General features: G+C 53.0%; 5 protein-coding genes across 5 annotated transcripts; 2 read left to right on the plus strand and 3 right to left on the minus strand.

The window, feature by feature from the left end:
* Nucleotides 1-1525: 1525 nt before the first annotated feature.
* Nucleotides 1526-2794, minus strand: BDP55DRAFT_725680 (pyridoxal phosphate-dependent transferase; the record flags this gene model as incomplete). The annotated part of the gene is made up of 1 exon (XM_060579037.1): nt 1526-2794. One exon carries the CDS (start codon nt 2792-2794, stop codon nt 1526-1528), a length of 1269 nt encoding a protein of 422 aa, XP_060433217.1.
* Nucleotides 2795-3495: 701 nt separating this feature from the next.
* Nucleotides 3496-5556, plus strand: BDP55DRAFT_604634 (amino acid permease/ SLC12A domain-containing protein; the record flags this gene model as incomplete). The annotated part of the gene is made up of 4 exons (XM_060571094.1): nt 3496-4091; nt 4162-4312; nt 4364-5261; nt 5327-5556. The coding sequence occupies exons 1-4, from the start codon at nt 3700-3702 to the stop codon at nt 5554-5556; spliced, it is 1671 nt and encodes a 556-aa protein (XP_060433218.1). The 5' UTR covers nt 3496-3699.
* A 189-nt stretch (nt 5557-5745) lies between these two features.
* On the minus strand, nt 5746-7703 carry BDP55DRAFT_725682 (major facilitator superfamily transporter; the record flags this gene model as incomplete). Its single annotated transcript, XM_060579038.1, has 7 exons — nt 5746-6044; nt 6111-6531; nt 6576-6835; nt 6891-6906; nt 6965-7090; nt 7217-7486; nt 7548-7703. 7 exons carry the CDS (start codon nt 7701-7703, stop codon nt 5746-5748), a joined length of 1548 nt encoding a protein of 515 aa, XP_060433219.1.
* A 3279-nt stretch (nt 7704-10982) lies between these two features.
* Nucleotides 10983-11465, plus strand: BDP55DRAFT_725683 (uncharacterized protein; the record flags this gene model as incomplete). The annotated part of the gene is made up of 2 exons (XM_060579039.1): nt 10983-11060; nt 11298-11465. 2 exons carry the CDS (start codon nt 10983-10985, stop codon nt 11463-11465), a joined length of 246 nt encoding a protein of 81 aa, XP_060433220.1.
* Nucleotides 11466-12331: 866 nt separating this feature from the next.
* On the minus strand, nt 12332-13898 carry BDP55DRAFT_691644 (prolyl 4-hydroxylase; the record flags this gene model as incomplete). Its single annotated transcript, XM_060576997.1, has 2 exons — nt 12332-13530; nt 13598-13898. The coding sequence occupies 2 exons, from the start codon at nt 13896-13898 to the stop codon at nt 12332-12334; spliced, it is 1500 nt and encodes a 499-aa protein (XP_060433221.1).
* Nucleotides 13899-15298: the final 1400 nt, after the last annotated feature.

The raw sequence follows: 15298 nt of genomic DNA on the forward strand, positions 1-15298 counted from the left end.
TGGGTACGCTCATGTCACCAGAGAAGCGCCACCGGGATGCGAGCGAACAGTTCTTCTCCGCTGCTGAGAGCATACTCATCGTTTCCGGTTTCACGAAGCCTTCTATCGTCACCGTGCAGGGCTTTCTCTGCCTAGCCTTCTACGAGATTGGAAGGGGCAATCTCTCAAAGGGATGGGGATTCTCAGGTACGTTCTTGCTGATAGTAGAGGCTGCAAGATATCATACGGGATGCTGAACGCGGTCGCGTCTAGGGATCGCTTTTCGCATGGCACAAGACATGGGTTTCCAAAGGGACCCGAAACATTGGGTATCCCACGATGCATCACTAGCTACCGAGGAGGATCTGGAGATTCGGCGACGCATCTTTTGGGGATGCTACACTTCTGACAAGTTGATTAGTCTGATTCTTGGACGATCAGTCTATCTGTTCTACGACGACGCAGAAGTCGAAACCACTAACAGACTCCCGTAAGTCCAGGATACACTACCCGTACAAGCTTCCACCTCGCCCTGACTGAAAAAACAATCAGAGACTTTCCGGAGATGAAGCCTTGGCTTCCTGCCGGATTCTCAGATTATGACGGAGGGTTTGGTGCCATTAACCCACTCATTCCGTGCTTCAAAGAGCAGATCCGACTTTCTAGAGTTATTGAGAAAATGCTCTCAAAGTTGTTCTCCACCAGGACCAGCCTGGAGGGTCTTGGCCGCCAGTCCTGTCTTGACAGCCTCAACTTCGAACTGTGTGGCTGGTATGAATCGTTGCCAGACTGTGCGAAATGGAACAGATGGGAACCACCAAGCACACTCCTCATCCCGAGCGTGGCAGCACTTCAGTTAGTTCAAATGCCTTTCCAACTGACCTTTTGTTACATTACCATGGGAGATAGTGCTGACATCCAATTGCTCGTTAGTCTACTATTCCACAGCGTTCGCATTGCGCTGAACTTCGAACAAGCAGTGTCCCATAACATCGCAGCTCTGAAGGACAATGCCCGCAAAAACTGCTCATCTTCTGCGGAAGATATCGCGCACATCGTCCGGAAATACCGCAGCCAGTACGGTCTTGGACATAGCCCTCTGATGATGATCTACGGGGTCATGCAAGCGGCGAGGACGCTGTCGTTATTCGGCACACCCGAAGAAGCTCAGTACTTGTTGCATGTTTTGGACGAATGTTCGTCTGCCTGGGCGTTGGCACACCAGGCGCGAGATAGATTGACACGCGTTGAGGTGTGAGACTCTCTCTCGCAGTTTTCCACCCTCCATCTCATTGAAAGGTTTGGGGGAGGACAACTGTTCAGCGCCATGGCAGACTTCACATGTAGGGATAGCTATGCCGTCCTCTCCAACCCGAGCAGCTCAATCCTTTGAGGTTCCGAGAAATTTCACCAGCAAGTGTTCATGCTTCGGAGTCAACGGCAAGTTGAAGGCGGTTTCGGGCATCAACACGAGTGACTTTCTTCAGTGTGTAAGATCATTGTTCTATTACGGGCCGTAGAGTGCATCATCCACCTGTGAACGTCCTTAGGGCAAAGGAAGACCCGCCTCTAATCCCGCCTTTAGGGCCTCAGCCAACCTCTTTACATCGGAAGAGTTGTTGTAGAAACCGAAGGAAATCCTGATACCCAGGCGATAGGGCGTAGCCAGCACACCCTTCTCCTTCAAGAGACTCATCCACCGCGGGTCATGCAAATCCAGGATGTACAAATGAGGCGCATGATCCTTACGACCCGAAGGCCCAACAATCTTCACCCCAAGCCCACGGCACTCTTCTCTCAACATATCACCCAGGCGGTACAGATGCTCCTGCACACGCTCGGGGCCCATGGAATCCAGATAAAACGTCAAAAACGCCTTCGCGGCCGCTGCACTGATCAAGCTAAGATTCAGATGCTCATACCGGCGCGCCGAGGGGTGATATACCACCTCATCTGAAGGGACTAACAGATCTGCACGTACGTTACTGACGGCCCCGAAGCCTACAATGGGCGGAGTAGGGTCGGTGTCGGCGATGAATTCTGGATCGACGTAGAGAACCGCGAAGCCCGTCGGGCAGTTCAACCCCTTGTGCAAACTGAACGCCGCCGCGGAGACGCCCAGAGCTCGGACGTCCACATCTGCGAAGCCGACCTGCTGCGTGAGGTCCGCCAGGACGTGGATGCCGCGAGGTCTGTATGTTGCGCAGATGTCCGCTACGTCATTCCACTGGCCGCTGTGGAACATGATGGAGCTAAGGCCGATGGCCTTGGTACGCTCATCGACGTAAGGCGCGAAGGTCGCGGCGTTGGCAGCCGTGACGTGCCCAGTTTCCTCCGCGGCGGGTATGGTCGGGACTTGCCGGATCTCGAGGCCGGCTTTGCGGAGGGCCATCCATCCGTAGACGTGATTTGGGTGCTCCGTGTCCAGGACGACGACGTTGTCGCCGGGTTCGAACTTGAGGCTGCGGATGAAGCAACCCAGGGCCTCTGTTGTGTCGCGGGTGAAGGCTAGGGAGGACGGATCGGCGCTGATGTAGCGACCGACTAGGGTACGAGTCTCCTCGACTGCGTTTTGCCATTGAGGCTTTGGATGAGGATCGTAGAGGGAATCGGAGGTGAACTTGGTGATGGCACCGTGGACGATCAGGTTTGAGGGGGGCTGGTAGGAGGCATTGAGGTAGGTGAGGTTCTGGTCAGCCAGGAGAGGGACCAGGGACCGGAAGGTAGAGAAGTCGGCTTCTGAAGAGAGTTCAGGGACAAGTTTGGTGGATGTTGAGACATCGTCCACGTGTTTTTGAACAGCGCTTGGTGACATGGTGAGTCTGGAAGGAGGTGCACAGGCGAAGAGACAAGTTTGAAGAGGTTGGATGTGGTCCAGTGCCATATACTCAACTCTCCGTCTTGACCACGCAGCTTTTATCGTCTCCCCATGTTCCTATATCGGCGACAACTTCCAGGGTAGTTTCTCGGCATTCCGTTTATGGCCCGAGATGATTCCATAGAATTAAATGCGTATGAGGTTGTTGGCGTATCATTGGCAGAGCCAGCCCGTGGAGGTTGAAGTCCGTCTCTAGTGCCTGACGAATGGTCAAGATGAGGGAGGCACATTGTGATTGGGCAATCCTGTTGTTCTTATCCGCAAAGCCGGAATTTCAGCCCTCGAAACTCCTCTTCCCCGGCGTGAAAGACCATAATAAATGCTGCATATGTCGCTTGTGTGACACAGGTACTGAGTCAATATGGACTCATCTGATGTCGTTGCAGGGTCACCCCAAGGATCCACGATCGTGAATCCTACAGCGCGGACTTCGACCTCCATTTGTGGGTCGTGGGTTGATAAGAGGCCCCCTTTCCCCGCATATTGGTGCAATTTCGCTCCACGCCAAAGGCTCTAGTCTCTTGGGCTATCTGGATGGTATGTTGGTTCTTATCAGTTCCCCGGATTCCGTATTAGACAGCACTGGGCCGAGGCAGGAGTCTAATGCTTTTCTTTTGACTTCCATTATCCTGACAAGACGTATCGCGAGATAAGTCCGTGATGATGATGAATTCTTGTATTCTTATCTCGGTGGGACGTAAACTATAAGAGCTCAATGTTTGGCACCCAACAGCTTCACACATCATCTAGGCCTCTTTGTTGTGTTCAAGGTTTCTCTTTTTTGTACCTTAGCTCAAGCACTTACACAGGATACTACATACCGTATGGCTGGGTAAGACTTCATGATGAGTAGCGACAACATTAACAGCAAATATGGCAAGACCGCCAACGATGTCGTCGGCACAGCAGCAGAGCCCTCCGACATGGAACACTCAATCTCTAACGTCGAGGGGACTTCCACAGAGACTACGAGGGAACGACAACAACTCAAGCGGGAGTTCAAAGAACGTCACGTCTCCATGATCGCCGTCGCCGGCGCTATCGGGACCGGACTTATCATCGGCTCGGGTACAGGCCTCGTCAGGGGCGGGCCCGCGAGCCTGCTAATCGCGTACACCCTCATTGGCGCAGTCGTTTTCTTCATCATGACGGCTGTGGGAGAGATGGCGACGATGCTTCCTTCGGACAAGGGGTTTGCTGGATACGCTACACGCTTTGTTGATCCGGCGTTGGGGTGAGACTTGAACCACATTGTTAATCCAGGCTTCTATCGTTCGATGGAATAACTTACACGCGCGAAATAGGTATGCCACAGGATGGAACTATTTCTTGAAATACGCCATCGTTCTCCCCAACAACCTTACGGCAGCCGGCATCATCATACAATATTGGAGACCAGACCTCAACGTTGCCATCTTTGTAATAACCTTCACCATCGCCATCATAGCTCTCAATGTAGTTATTCCAAACCAACAGATAACGAGTCTCGCGCTAATAAACCACCAGATCCTACACGTCTCCTTTTTCGGTGAAGCAGAATTCTGGATGTCGGCCGTAAAGCTCCTCGTAATCATAACCCTCATCCTAACCTGCTTCACAATCTCCATGGGCGGCCAACCATCCCACGAAACAATCGGCTTCAAATACTGGCATGATCCAGGAGCATTCGGCTCCTACCTCGTTGACGGACCAATTGGCCGCTTCCTCGGCTTCTGGGCCGCGACAGTCCAGGCCTGCTTCGCCTACACCGGCACGGAGGTCGTTGGCGTCGCCTTTGGCGAGGCGCCCAACCCGCGCCGGACGATCCGCAAGGCCGTCCGCCAGACGCTGTGGCGCATAGTCTTCTTTTACGTGTTGGGGGCACTGGTGCTGGGGATGTCGGTGCCGTATACCAACGAAATGCTCATTGGCGGCACGAAGAAGAGCACCGGGGCCGCGGCGAGTCCGTTTGTTGTTGCGGTGCAGATTGCGAATATCCCCGTGTTTCCGCACGTCGTCAACGGGTGTTTGCTTATCTTCGTCATCAGTGCAGCGAATTCGGATATTTACATTGGGTCCCGCACGCTGTTTGGCCTGGCTCGTGATGGTCAAGCGCCGGGGATATTCATGAGGACGTCTGGAAAGGGTGTTCCGTTGTACGGGGTCGCGGCTACGAGTATCTTTGCTGCTCTGGCCTATATGAACGCCGCTAAGAGCTCCTCTCAAGTGTTTGGGTATCTTGTTAGCCTGGTCACGGTATTTGGAACTCTCAACTGGGTGAGTGTCCTGACCAGCTACATCTGCTTCACTAGAGGCATGAAAGCTCAGGGCATCCCGAGGAGTTTGATGCCGTATCGTGGGCCCTTGCAGCCTTATGGCTCTTACTTTGCTTTGTTTGTGACCATACTGGTTGTCACCTTCAATGGTAAGTCCACGTCGTCTGGTCACACGAGGACTAACTGCGCAACTCTTGCTGACGCTGCATGATAGGTTATAATGCCTTCATCCCAAAGTTCACAGTTTCTACGTTCATGACTTCGTACATTGGCGTTGCCATCTATCTGATCAACATTTTCAGCTACAAAGCGTACGCCAAGACACAGCGGGTGGAGCTTCACTCGATGGATCTAGTAACAAACAGACTTGAGGATGATGGGAGCAAGTATCCCAGTACACTAGAGAAGGCCGCTTCCTGGGCAGCAGAACGGTTCAGGCGATAAGTTGGACATTATTCAATACATATTATGAGCAGGTTTAATTCGCAAGTGGTATCATCGCGGCTCTGGACATCTCTCACCCCCAGCATCTCCCCCTGCACATTCCGAATATATCCATATTCACCAGCCGTCATACAATGACAAACTCCAAACACGACTCTAGACAGGATGGGTATTTCTGTTTGAGTGCCTCTAAGCCGCCACCTTCTCGCCCTTGGTAGTCTCAGTCAGACCCTCGGCAGGAATCTCAGCATCCGTGTTCTCGAAGTTCTCGCCTCTCTTCATGCCGAGCTGGCGGGTGTCGTAACCGTTTGCCTCCAGGTAGGCGCGGTACCGTGCGTCCTCGAGCGCAATGGTGTCCTGACCGATATGCGGCAGGCAGAAGATCGCGAGGGCGGCGGACAGGATGCAGAGTGAGGAGGATACCCAGAATGGGTACTGGGCGGTTGCGACTGCGTTGTCACCGGCAGCTGCCTGGATGTACGGGAAAACTAGATAGACCCTGTTAGTGGGGGAATCTCGGAGAATTTTGTTCCATCAACAGTTCTGAGACTTACCCCATGTACCAACGAAAGCGCCAATCTTGCCAATGGCCGCCGCGACACCGTAATACTTGCCGCGGATGCCCGTGGCGCAAGTCTTTGCGGCAAGCAGACCAATATTGTTACCGGGGCCGAACTCGCCGAGCGCCAAAAAGATGCCGTAGACGACGACGAAGCCGCCGACCATGCCGGGCTGCGACAGGTTGAAGTAGTCGCCGGCCATGATGAAACCGACGATGGCCTGCAAGAAGACGCCGAGGGCAAGGGCATAGCGTGGGCCGAGCCAGTCGGAGGCCGGGGCGCCGAGCATGGTACCTGGGATGTAGAACAGGTTGATGACCGTGTTCCAGCCGAAGATGGTGGTGAGCGGGGCCGTCTCTCCGTAGAGGTTGCTCAGGATTGTTGAGGAGTAAATTCCGAACGAATAGGCGGAGAACTAACGTCACACATTAGCACGGGCTCTTTCATCACAGAATGCACCATTTCAGCAGGACTTGCATCATAAATGAACCAGATCAAGCTGACGACGAAGAGGCGCCAACCGTAAAACTTTAGTGAGAGCAGATACGGCGTCTTTGCGTAGCGCATGGAGTTCTTGGTTGACGCTTCGGGCTCCTTCACGAAGAGACGGAGGGCGAAGAGGAACATGGGGAAGACCACACCAATGCCCAAGCTGGTGCGCCAGATGGTGCTGTAGTGGCCATTGTGGCAAGCGGCTGCTACGACGTACGGCACGAAAGCTGTTCTCGTGAATCAGTATCACCATCACCAGCATCAAGAAGCGGAAGGACGAACCGCCAATAACGAATCCCTAGTTCAAGGTATTAGTAAACAGGCAATTGAAATTCCAGAAAAAATGAAATACGTACCCAATCAATCATGGTGTTCGTAAACATGATGAACCACAAGTTTCTCGAGCCCGACTTTAGCTCGCCGGTAGACTCTGCTGCGCCGACGCTACCCGCGGGGTACTCTCCTCCAATGCCGATGCCGACCTAAATGCCATAGCGATGACGTTAACAATTGGACTGTCTTTTGAGCGCGTGTGCTTATCCCAAACGATTCGAGCGAGCGCCCAATGGCAAAGCGGAGCAAGAAGTGTTAAGCTGGTACAAACTTACAAAGAATCGCCATGCGGCCAGCATGTTGAACATGCCGATATCATCGCCCTTGTAGTAAGACCCGGCAGCGAGCGCAGTGAAGACGAGCAGGATGACAGTCGATACAAGCAGTGAGTTCGTTCGTGACCAGTGATCGGCGAGCCAGCCGAAAGCGAGCTGGCCGACGACGGTGCCGGCAAAGGCGATGTCGCCGACGTATTTCTTGGCGTTGGAGGTCTTGTAGAGGTCGCCGTACTGCAGTGCGAGGATCGTGGTGACGGATCCGATGACCTATGCCCCGCGTCAATAACCATTCCTACAAAAATGACATGCGCAAGGCTGTTGCGCTCACGTTGTTGATGTAGCCGTCGGAAAAGAGACCGGCACCGCAGGCAATGACAGGCACGATAGCCTTTCGGAACGGTTGGCGGGGCGCATCGTCGACGGTGACAGCCTCTTGCGCCGTGGCCTCGGACTCGGCCGACTTCTTTCTGCGGAAGTTGAGCATTATCGCGGCGCTTTCTCGTGTAAGGGATCAAGCTGCGCTCAGTGCGTCAAAGGGAGATAGACCCTGGGACACTGCGACAGAATGAACCGAGCGATCGAGAAATTACGGCACAGAGAAGGTTATGTGTGAGAGGGAGAGGAGAGATGAGAGGTTGTGCGAAGCGGCGCGCAAAGGTTAAAAGAATAGGCGCGACGAGTCAAGAAGCGCAAGGGGAAATCAACATGGTATTTATTCGGACGATCACAAGCCCGTCGGGCCAGCCACAGCACCATCTGCCAACTAGAGGGCCTCTCTTCTCATGTTGCTTTTACGGTGTCTCTTCCCCCCCACTTACCACACGCCCTCGAAAGCAGCTCTGCTGTTGGTTGCTTTCGTTTTGTGGTGAGTAAGTGTTTGTGACAGGCAGACGGAGAGAGAAAGATAAACCTTGGGAATGCCTCGGGTGTCCCGTCCCACCCTACCTTGTTCCCCGGCGGACGGGACCCGGGTTCACCCAATAACGGGCAGCCTGCCCCGATGCAACATAATCGAAAGGATTCTACGGGCCCCTCTCCCCTCTCTCACGAGTCACCTACGCCTCCAAGAGCGATTCTTTGGAGGCAGACGAGTGGTCTGTTGGTCGTCTTTCGAGGGAAAACAGATCCACACCGGATAACAGCTGTGGGCAAATACCAGGTTGTATGCTGATAAGACGCGGTTATGCGGCAAGAGGGGGAGGAGTAGGCAATTCCATACGGAGTAAATACACCCATTGGGTCTTTTCGGTCTGAGTGCGGGCACACAACGTACGCCGTTCACCTGGGGGGCACGGGGAGGAACTCTGAAGAACCAAAGCACGGGGAGAGGAAGTGGAGGGGGACGTGGAGGGATTGTGGGAACCCGATGTTACCCATCCGCTAGGCGACCTGATGGTTCGTGCAGAGCTGCAGAGCTGCAGTAGTTCATGTGCTCTCTCGACTCGTTTCCCGCTTTCTCCAGGCTTGATGAACAGGTGGCACAGATGACGCTGCGATGAGATAGGAAGAGTAAGCCTGAGAGAAATGCTGTCGCGTGTCTTATTGCCTACAACAGCCAATTGTAATCGGATAAGAAGAGGATGCATCGCTAAGCTTTTTCCAAGCGGTCTAGCGCTTCTCGGCAGCCCTAGGAGGCTCACTTCACTTGGCGCTCCCCCGCCTGCTGCCAAGGCTTTTCCCATGCGACCTTGTTGATGATGAGCTAAGATACTTTGGGGAGAATCGTTAGTGCAGTTGAGGTTTGCCTCCAGCACTGTTTGCCCACCTGTGATGCTTGTAACCCTACGAGCGAATACGTCGACAACTTTCAACACGTGCTGCCTCTTAATAATATCAACAATAGAGACTACCTAGGCTAGTTGATTTGTTCAACGTACGACGTGAATTAGACCGTCCCAAAACAGCCAAAGAAGTGGACAGTAAGTCCCAAAATACGAATCCTGCCGATTCACTGGGTCTCAGACAACAGATCGGCCGCCGAACTGCCGCCACTCATGGAAAACTTGAACAAATTGCGCGGCTCAAGCTTTTGCATGGAGGCACGTGGTAAGGTTACAGACAACGTTTCTCTCAATTCAAAGCACTAGGATCAGAGCGAAATCTCTGCGACTCGCTCTTGCGCAACCGTTTTTGCTGTGGCCAATCCAAGGCCGTGTTGCCCACCACGTGCATGCGGCGCCGATGTGCCGCTTTTGCCGGCCCGCCCCGGCTTTCGGTGGCGGCGGAGGGACCCTCTTCTGCCTGCGGGGACCCGACATTCCCGGGACGAACGTGCTACTCAAATAGACGTCTGTGGTTCTCTAGGGCTGCAGGCAAGCTAATCGGTGTCCAGTGAGAAAAGGAACTGCTTGAGAATTCGAGTATATTCGTCGCGTTCTTCGTTGGACAGAACGGATGCCAAACGTCATTATGATACCATCCGGCTCCTTCAAACCCGAGACCACTAAAGGACTGCTGATTTCAGAATGCGCAGATAGATCATCGATATGGGCCATGGCAATACCGAAGATTCTCGAGAAAATCTCGCTTGTTCCGCTATTAACATGAGTTATTGAAGGCACCGTATTTGGCAATTCGTCCGACGCACGAATCTCGCAGAAAATGGCGTGTAGTAAATTCAAGGGAGCAAAGGGCAGCGTTCAAGTATACATGCTCAGTGAGAGTGAGGATCATATGAGAAAGCTCGCAACAGATAGGTAGCTTCATCAGTGCTGATCATGCCAGTCAGAGAATGTTCGCTTTCGCATTAACGCAATTGCATCCATAGCAACAAAAGACAATTAGATTCATAAAGTCCGATCCCTCAAGAATTGTATATCAATACAAAATTATCTACGGCCTAGAGATTTGTCGTCTAAGTCGGCCCCAGAAAGGCCTCCGGTTTAATTCAAACGTGGTGGACTTTTCGACGAGGTGAGTGGCTCCCCGCGGCGCACCCGCCACACACCCGCTCAATACATGGATTCACCGCCAAGTCTACTTTACGCATCGTCTCTATAACCTATAAGCGCCGGTGTGGTAGAAGTTTTCTGTGCAATGCGAAGGTTTCTAGGGAAACGTATAGTCATGCAAAGGAGCCTCGAGGGGTCACCGCTTCCTGCATTTTTAGACGATATCGACAGATACAGCTTGCGCTGGGATTCAAAGAGCGACTTGAAATTCCATCTTTTGGACCATTTCTCATGCCCCAAATTTGCGACTATTTTACGATTAAATGATGAACCAAGGTTTCAGGTTAAGATTGAGAGAATAAAGTTATTGTAAATCGTCGACCATGGCTCAATGACTTGGTCTTTGACATTAGATTCAAAAAGCTAAGAAAGCTAGAATACGGAATTTTTCGTATTCTGCAATGTCCAATTGGTCTGATCACCGCCAGCATTCACATCATGTGTATCCATGTAAGGTAGATATATAAGAAGGCTCTAGCCATCTCACTGGTATCATCCCCAAAGCAACGACAATTGACTTGCTAGAGCCTCGTGCCGGTTACACCTGACCACCCGGTGTTGGTTCGAATCCAGTAGTAGGAGACGGCGCATGGAGATACCAAGCATGCACCGGTGCAAGTCGTGACGTCTATAAGAGTGGCGTGTACCTGAAAGGAGGATCGAACAGGGCTAGTCAATATGAAATCCTGTAGACGCATCAGACCAAGAACATCAGGTCGTTCACAATGTAATTGTCAAGTATTCATCTCTCTTCTACTCTCACTGAGACTATTACCATTGTCCGCCTGGATTCTAGTGTTTGTTTAGTCACTATGTTCGTCTGCCCGCCGGTCACCAGAATCGGAGCTCGAGACCCGCATCAGCCCGGCCCCGGGTATGCTACGGATTCTGTGGGTATAGAGAGGCTCGAAAATTGTCGAGCGAAGACGTAGAAGTAAGCCGCTAAGGCTGCATGTAAGCGGCACGCTCCCGCGCGGCAGACGTCAGGAGGACCACCCTTATTAGCTGCCCCTGCCTGTAAGTCCTACCAGTCATCTCTCAGGGCGCCATATTCTCCATGGCCTACTCGGCCAGCAAAGCCCTCGCTGACATTAACGTTTGCTTCAATGAGTTTCCATCTCCCCCAGCCCATCGAGGTTAACGTCATCGCCGAGAAGCACGGTATCATCAAGTTGTCCGCCTTTGGCCGCGTGTACACCAATATTCTGGCCATGCCGGAAGACAAGGAATGCCATGTCCGCGTTGAGAGTGAGAATGATGTAAACAACGTTGGGGCCCAGAAGCGTGAGGCTTAATCGACATGGAGTGATTCACATCGAAGGGCCAGGACCTGAAAGCTGAACACATGTTTAGGATGTGTATTAAATGAGCTGCTCAGAAGCTTAACTGATACCTAATCGAAGTATATCTCTGAGCGAATCTACCTAGATATCTTTCATCCTCCTCCGTTGGCTAAGCATTTCTGCTGTGCCTGCCATTTGTATCCAATCGCGTCCACCTTCAGGGGACGACTAGACTGTCCCTAGGCATATAACCTAGGTCAATCAAACGGTCTGTTCTCATGCCCCTTGGCCATCAACTCATGTTGTACGCCCGCCGGTATGGCTGTCTAGCCGAGGAGGTGGACGAGCGCGACAAGCCTCAATCGTGCCTAGCTCACTGTCGAAACCTCGTCAATGTCTAGGCTAGCTGCAGAGGCTTAGGGTGAGGACACTGTCCCAATGGGCTTAGCAAACAGTAAAAGTGGCGCTAGGTCTTGGTCCACCATATGTGCCGGCCGCGCGATGTCGGAGAGCTTAGAGCTAGCCACCTGACGGTTCTGTCGGAAAGCATCTGCAGGAACATCTGCGAGTTGATGCGGAACTGAAAGCTTAATCTCGATGCCGCAAGCGTGATTCACGCCAGCTTCGCCCATAGGCTCCTCCAATCCAGCAACGAGGAGTCGGGCAACAACCTAGTTGCATTCACGGCATCTTAGTGCCATCACGGTGGTCTAGCAGAGCATTGCAGACACATCACCACGAAACATAGGTTCAGATCCACGGACGGCTCTCGGCTTCGACAGGGTTACGCCTGTTCAGATCTTGACGCCGGAGACCACATATCCGAGCCTCCGCATGCCATGTGAAATCAGTTGTCATTCTGATTGATATGTACTTCATCATGCCTCCTCAGATGGCTTAACGTCGTACTCGACTTCAGTCCTGATCACGTACTTGGCACCTTTCCTCACACCAGTACCCTCGTGAAGAGGTGCACCCTTTGCATCTCCATGTGGAAAGACGGCGACTCCGCCCATGACCGGTCGCACCGGGTACGCATTCAGCGTACCCTCCCGCGCTGCTGGGAGGAAGTACGTTGTCTCGCCGCCCTCAAACTCGTCATTCAAGTAGATGAGGAAAGTGAACAGTGAGCTCTGCCTCTTCTCCTCAGGCGACGAATCGTAGACATATGTATCGTCGGGAAGGATGCCAGAAGGCGGCCAGGCGCCGTCAATATGCGCACGGTACTCAGCTCCGGGGACGTAGCGGTACACGCGGAACCGTCGGTTGAGGCCGCGGACCATTCGTCCGTCGACTGACTGGGGAACGAATGAAGAAACTCTGGACCACAAGGCATCGTGGAAAGTGGTGTCGACAACCCAGTAGAAGTTGTGAGCCAGAATGCTGATGTCCCCATCTTCGCGAAGAGGGGCATCCGGGAGAAAGTTGACTGTCTCGCCGGCGGTTATGATTGCTTTGCACTCGTCTACGGAGAGAACGTCTCTCAAGAGGCTGAGCCCTGGTACGACAGGATGTGCGTGTGCTGTTACTGGTGGCCTTTCATCGACCAGGGGTATCGTGTTCAGCGCGGTCGTGTAAAGGAGTGCGTCGTGGTGATTGGGCGGCTTCCGGAGCGGACCGGGAGTCCGTTCAATGACGCGAAGAGACGCTGCCAGATTGGCCGGTGCCGATTCGAAGATAGTCTTATCAAGAACAGAGGCGTATACCTGGAGTGATGGCGTGGCGGGGCGGAGATCCCAGGTGTCCTGCAAGGCGATTCCGGGTGTTGAAGAGAGGGGAAGGGGCATGGCCTTAGGGTTGCTGTCGGAGTGGCCGCAGGCTCGCAAGACGGCGTCGAGAACCAAAAGACGTTGCTTCTCTCTCTCTGACCTCTGGATAGCAACTCCTTCGCCCTCCCCTTCCGGCAAAGTGGAAAGACCACTAATGACATCCAGGTCTCGTACCCAGCGACAGAGCGCTCCTAGCTTCGGTTCCTGGCCGCGGATTCTCATTTCAGATAGCAGGACTCTCGCATCGTCGTACTTCTCGTCGGTAAGGGCGCCGGTGATTCGTGCTGTGAGACCAAGATTCGTACCAGCTGTAAGGGCGAAGTGTTAGCGAATGAATGATGATGATGATACCGCGCGGTCTGGGAGTCTGCTCACGGGCATTGTTGACGCCACTGGCGCAGTTCTGGCGAAAGTCATAGACGGCAACGCGAAGATCTCGACATTGCTTCGATTTGATAAGGTTCGGGTATTTGGCAAGGGTGTTAAGAGTGTCAATGGCAATGTCGAGCTCCTCGTCTGATATGACTGTCTGGATGCTCTTGGGCTCGAGGTTTGAGGCGGTGTTGTCGTCACTGTCAGGTGGTGTGATTGTCGTCGCTGCGGTCTTCGGAGCTTTGCGCGGAAGCTCATCCTGCGCGTTCTGCTTGCGCTTCTTCGCGGCCTTTGATTTCGCCATAGTCGATTGTTGCGATGTTTCGATCGGGACTGGAAGGCCTTGGGAGTCGAACAGAGAGATAGGAGCAGGGTGGCGTTCAATGAGGTGGGCTGAGAATTTGGGAGCTTCCCATGCGCCACCACATCAGTCCAAGGGTCTTGCCCCGCCGAGGGGTTCAGCCATTCGACATCACCCTGCCTGAGGCATCACATCCGAGTCCCGCTGTGGGGCCGCCAGGTGTCCGGGGCGGATCGGATGGGTCCGGGGTACCCTTGGAGGGATGCTTTCCCCCGCTTCATCACTCTCGAGGTATGTGTAGTGTTGAGGTGACGCAAAATTGACGAAAATTTGAGGGCTGCTATAGTACGGCGGCCACGATGGCCGCAATGACTCCGGCGTGTAATGACGTCTCTGTAAAGCCTTCTGTAAACCAGCCGTAGAGCAACCAGTGGATTAATACTCGTCACCCGGTCCCAGACATTTTAAACCGAAGCCTAGATCTAAATTCTAGCACACTGTCAGTAGCCGTGTATAATCAAGTGCGAATAGCCACAGTATGTAACTCCCTAATCAAGTCCAGCTTTTCTCTAAACCTATTATGTTACTCTTCAAGTATGTTCCCAACTTGTATGTACCGTAATAGAGATAAGCCCATCAATGATTCCTTATTTTCCCACCAGGGCACGTACCTTCGCCATGGTCCACTCGATAGAATGGTAACATTGCCAATACAACGGAGACATTGAAGGTTCAACGCAATCCATGAAGTCTTGTGGCCTGTGAGGCGAAAACCACATGCAGTGAAGCGTTTGTGACAATATCGACGGGACGGCGCAAGTCTCGTGCCGCTAAATCACGTTTACATCGGCGGCCCGGAGCCGAAAAGGAGCCGAGAGGAGCGATCCGTTGGCGGGAAGCATCTTGTAGTTTGCCGCCGCACAAGGGGAAGTTGTACTGATTTCTTCTCCTCAAGGCGCTCTGACCTTCAATCCAAACCCGGTGCGGGATATGCGGGTCGTAATTATTTCAAAATCCGGCGCGGAATTAAGACCGTCTGAACACCAGGTTATGCAGCTCGCATGTGTCAAGAACGTCATGAGGTGAACTGTCAAGGACCTTGCGGTTGCATAGAAACCGGATCCGCTATGCTCGTACAAGGGATGAAGCGGCGCATATGCAGAGGGAGACAGATCGAGAGGCCCGCACAACAACATCTGGCTGATGTACGCAAGGCACTTGGTAGGTATTCATCGACAAAGGTCTTTATATGTGAGGTCAACTTGGAAGCAGTAGCATACCTAGTATTTGTGCCTGCAGACCGCGACGTACCCGGAGAATAGCCCCGAAAATTAGGTATTTCGGCAGCTATCCTAGACTTTTCAGGACGTAGTTTGCCAGCCTCCGCCCTCAAAAATAGCTTT

Source organism: Colletotrichum godetiae, assembly GCF_030913485.1.
Source record: "Colletotrichum godetiae strain CBS 193.32 chromosome Unknown BDP55scaffold_8, whole genome shotgun sequence".
Lineage (NCBI taxonomy): Eukaryota > Fungi > Ascomycota > Sordariomycetes > Glomerellales > Glomerellaceae > Colletotrichum > Colletotrichum godetiae.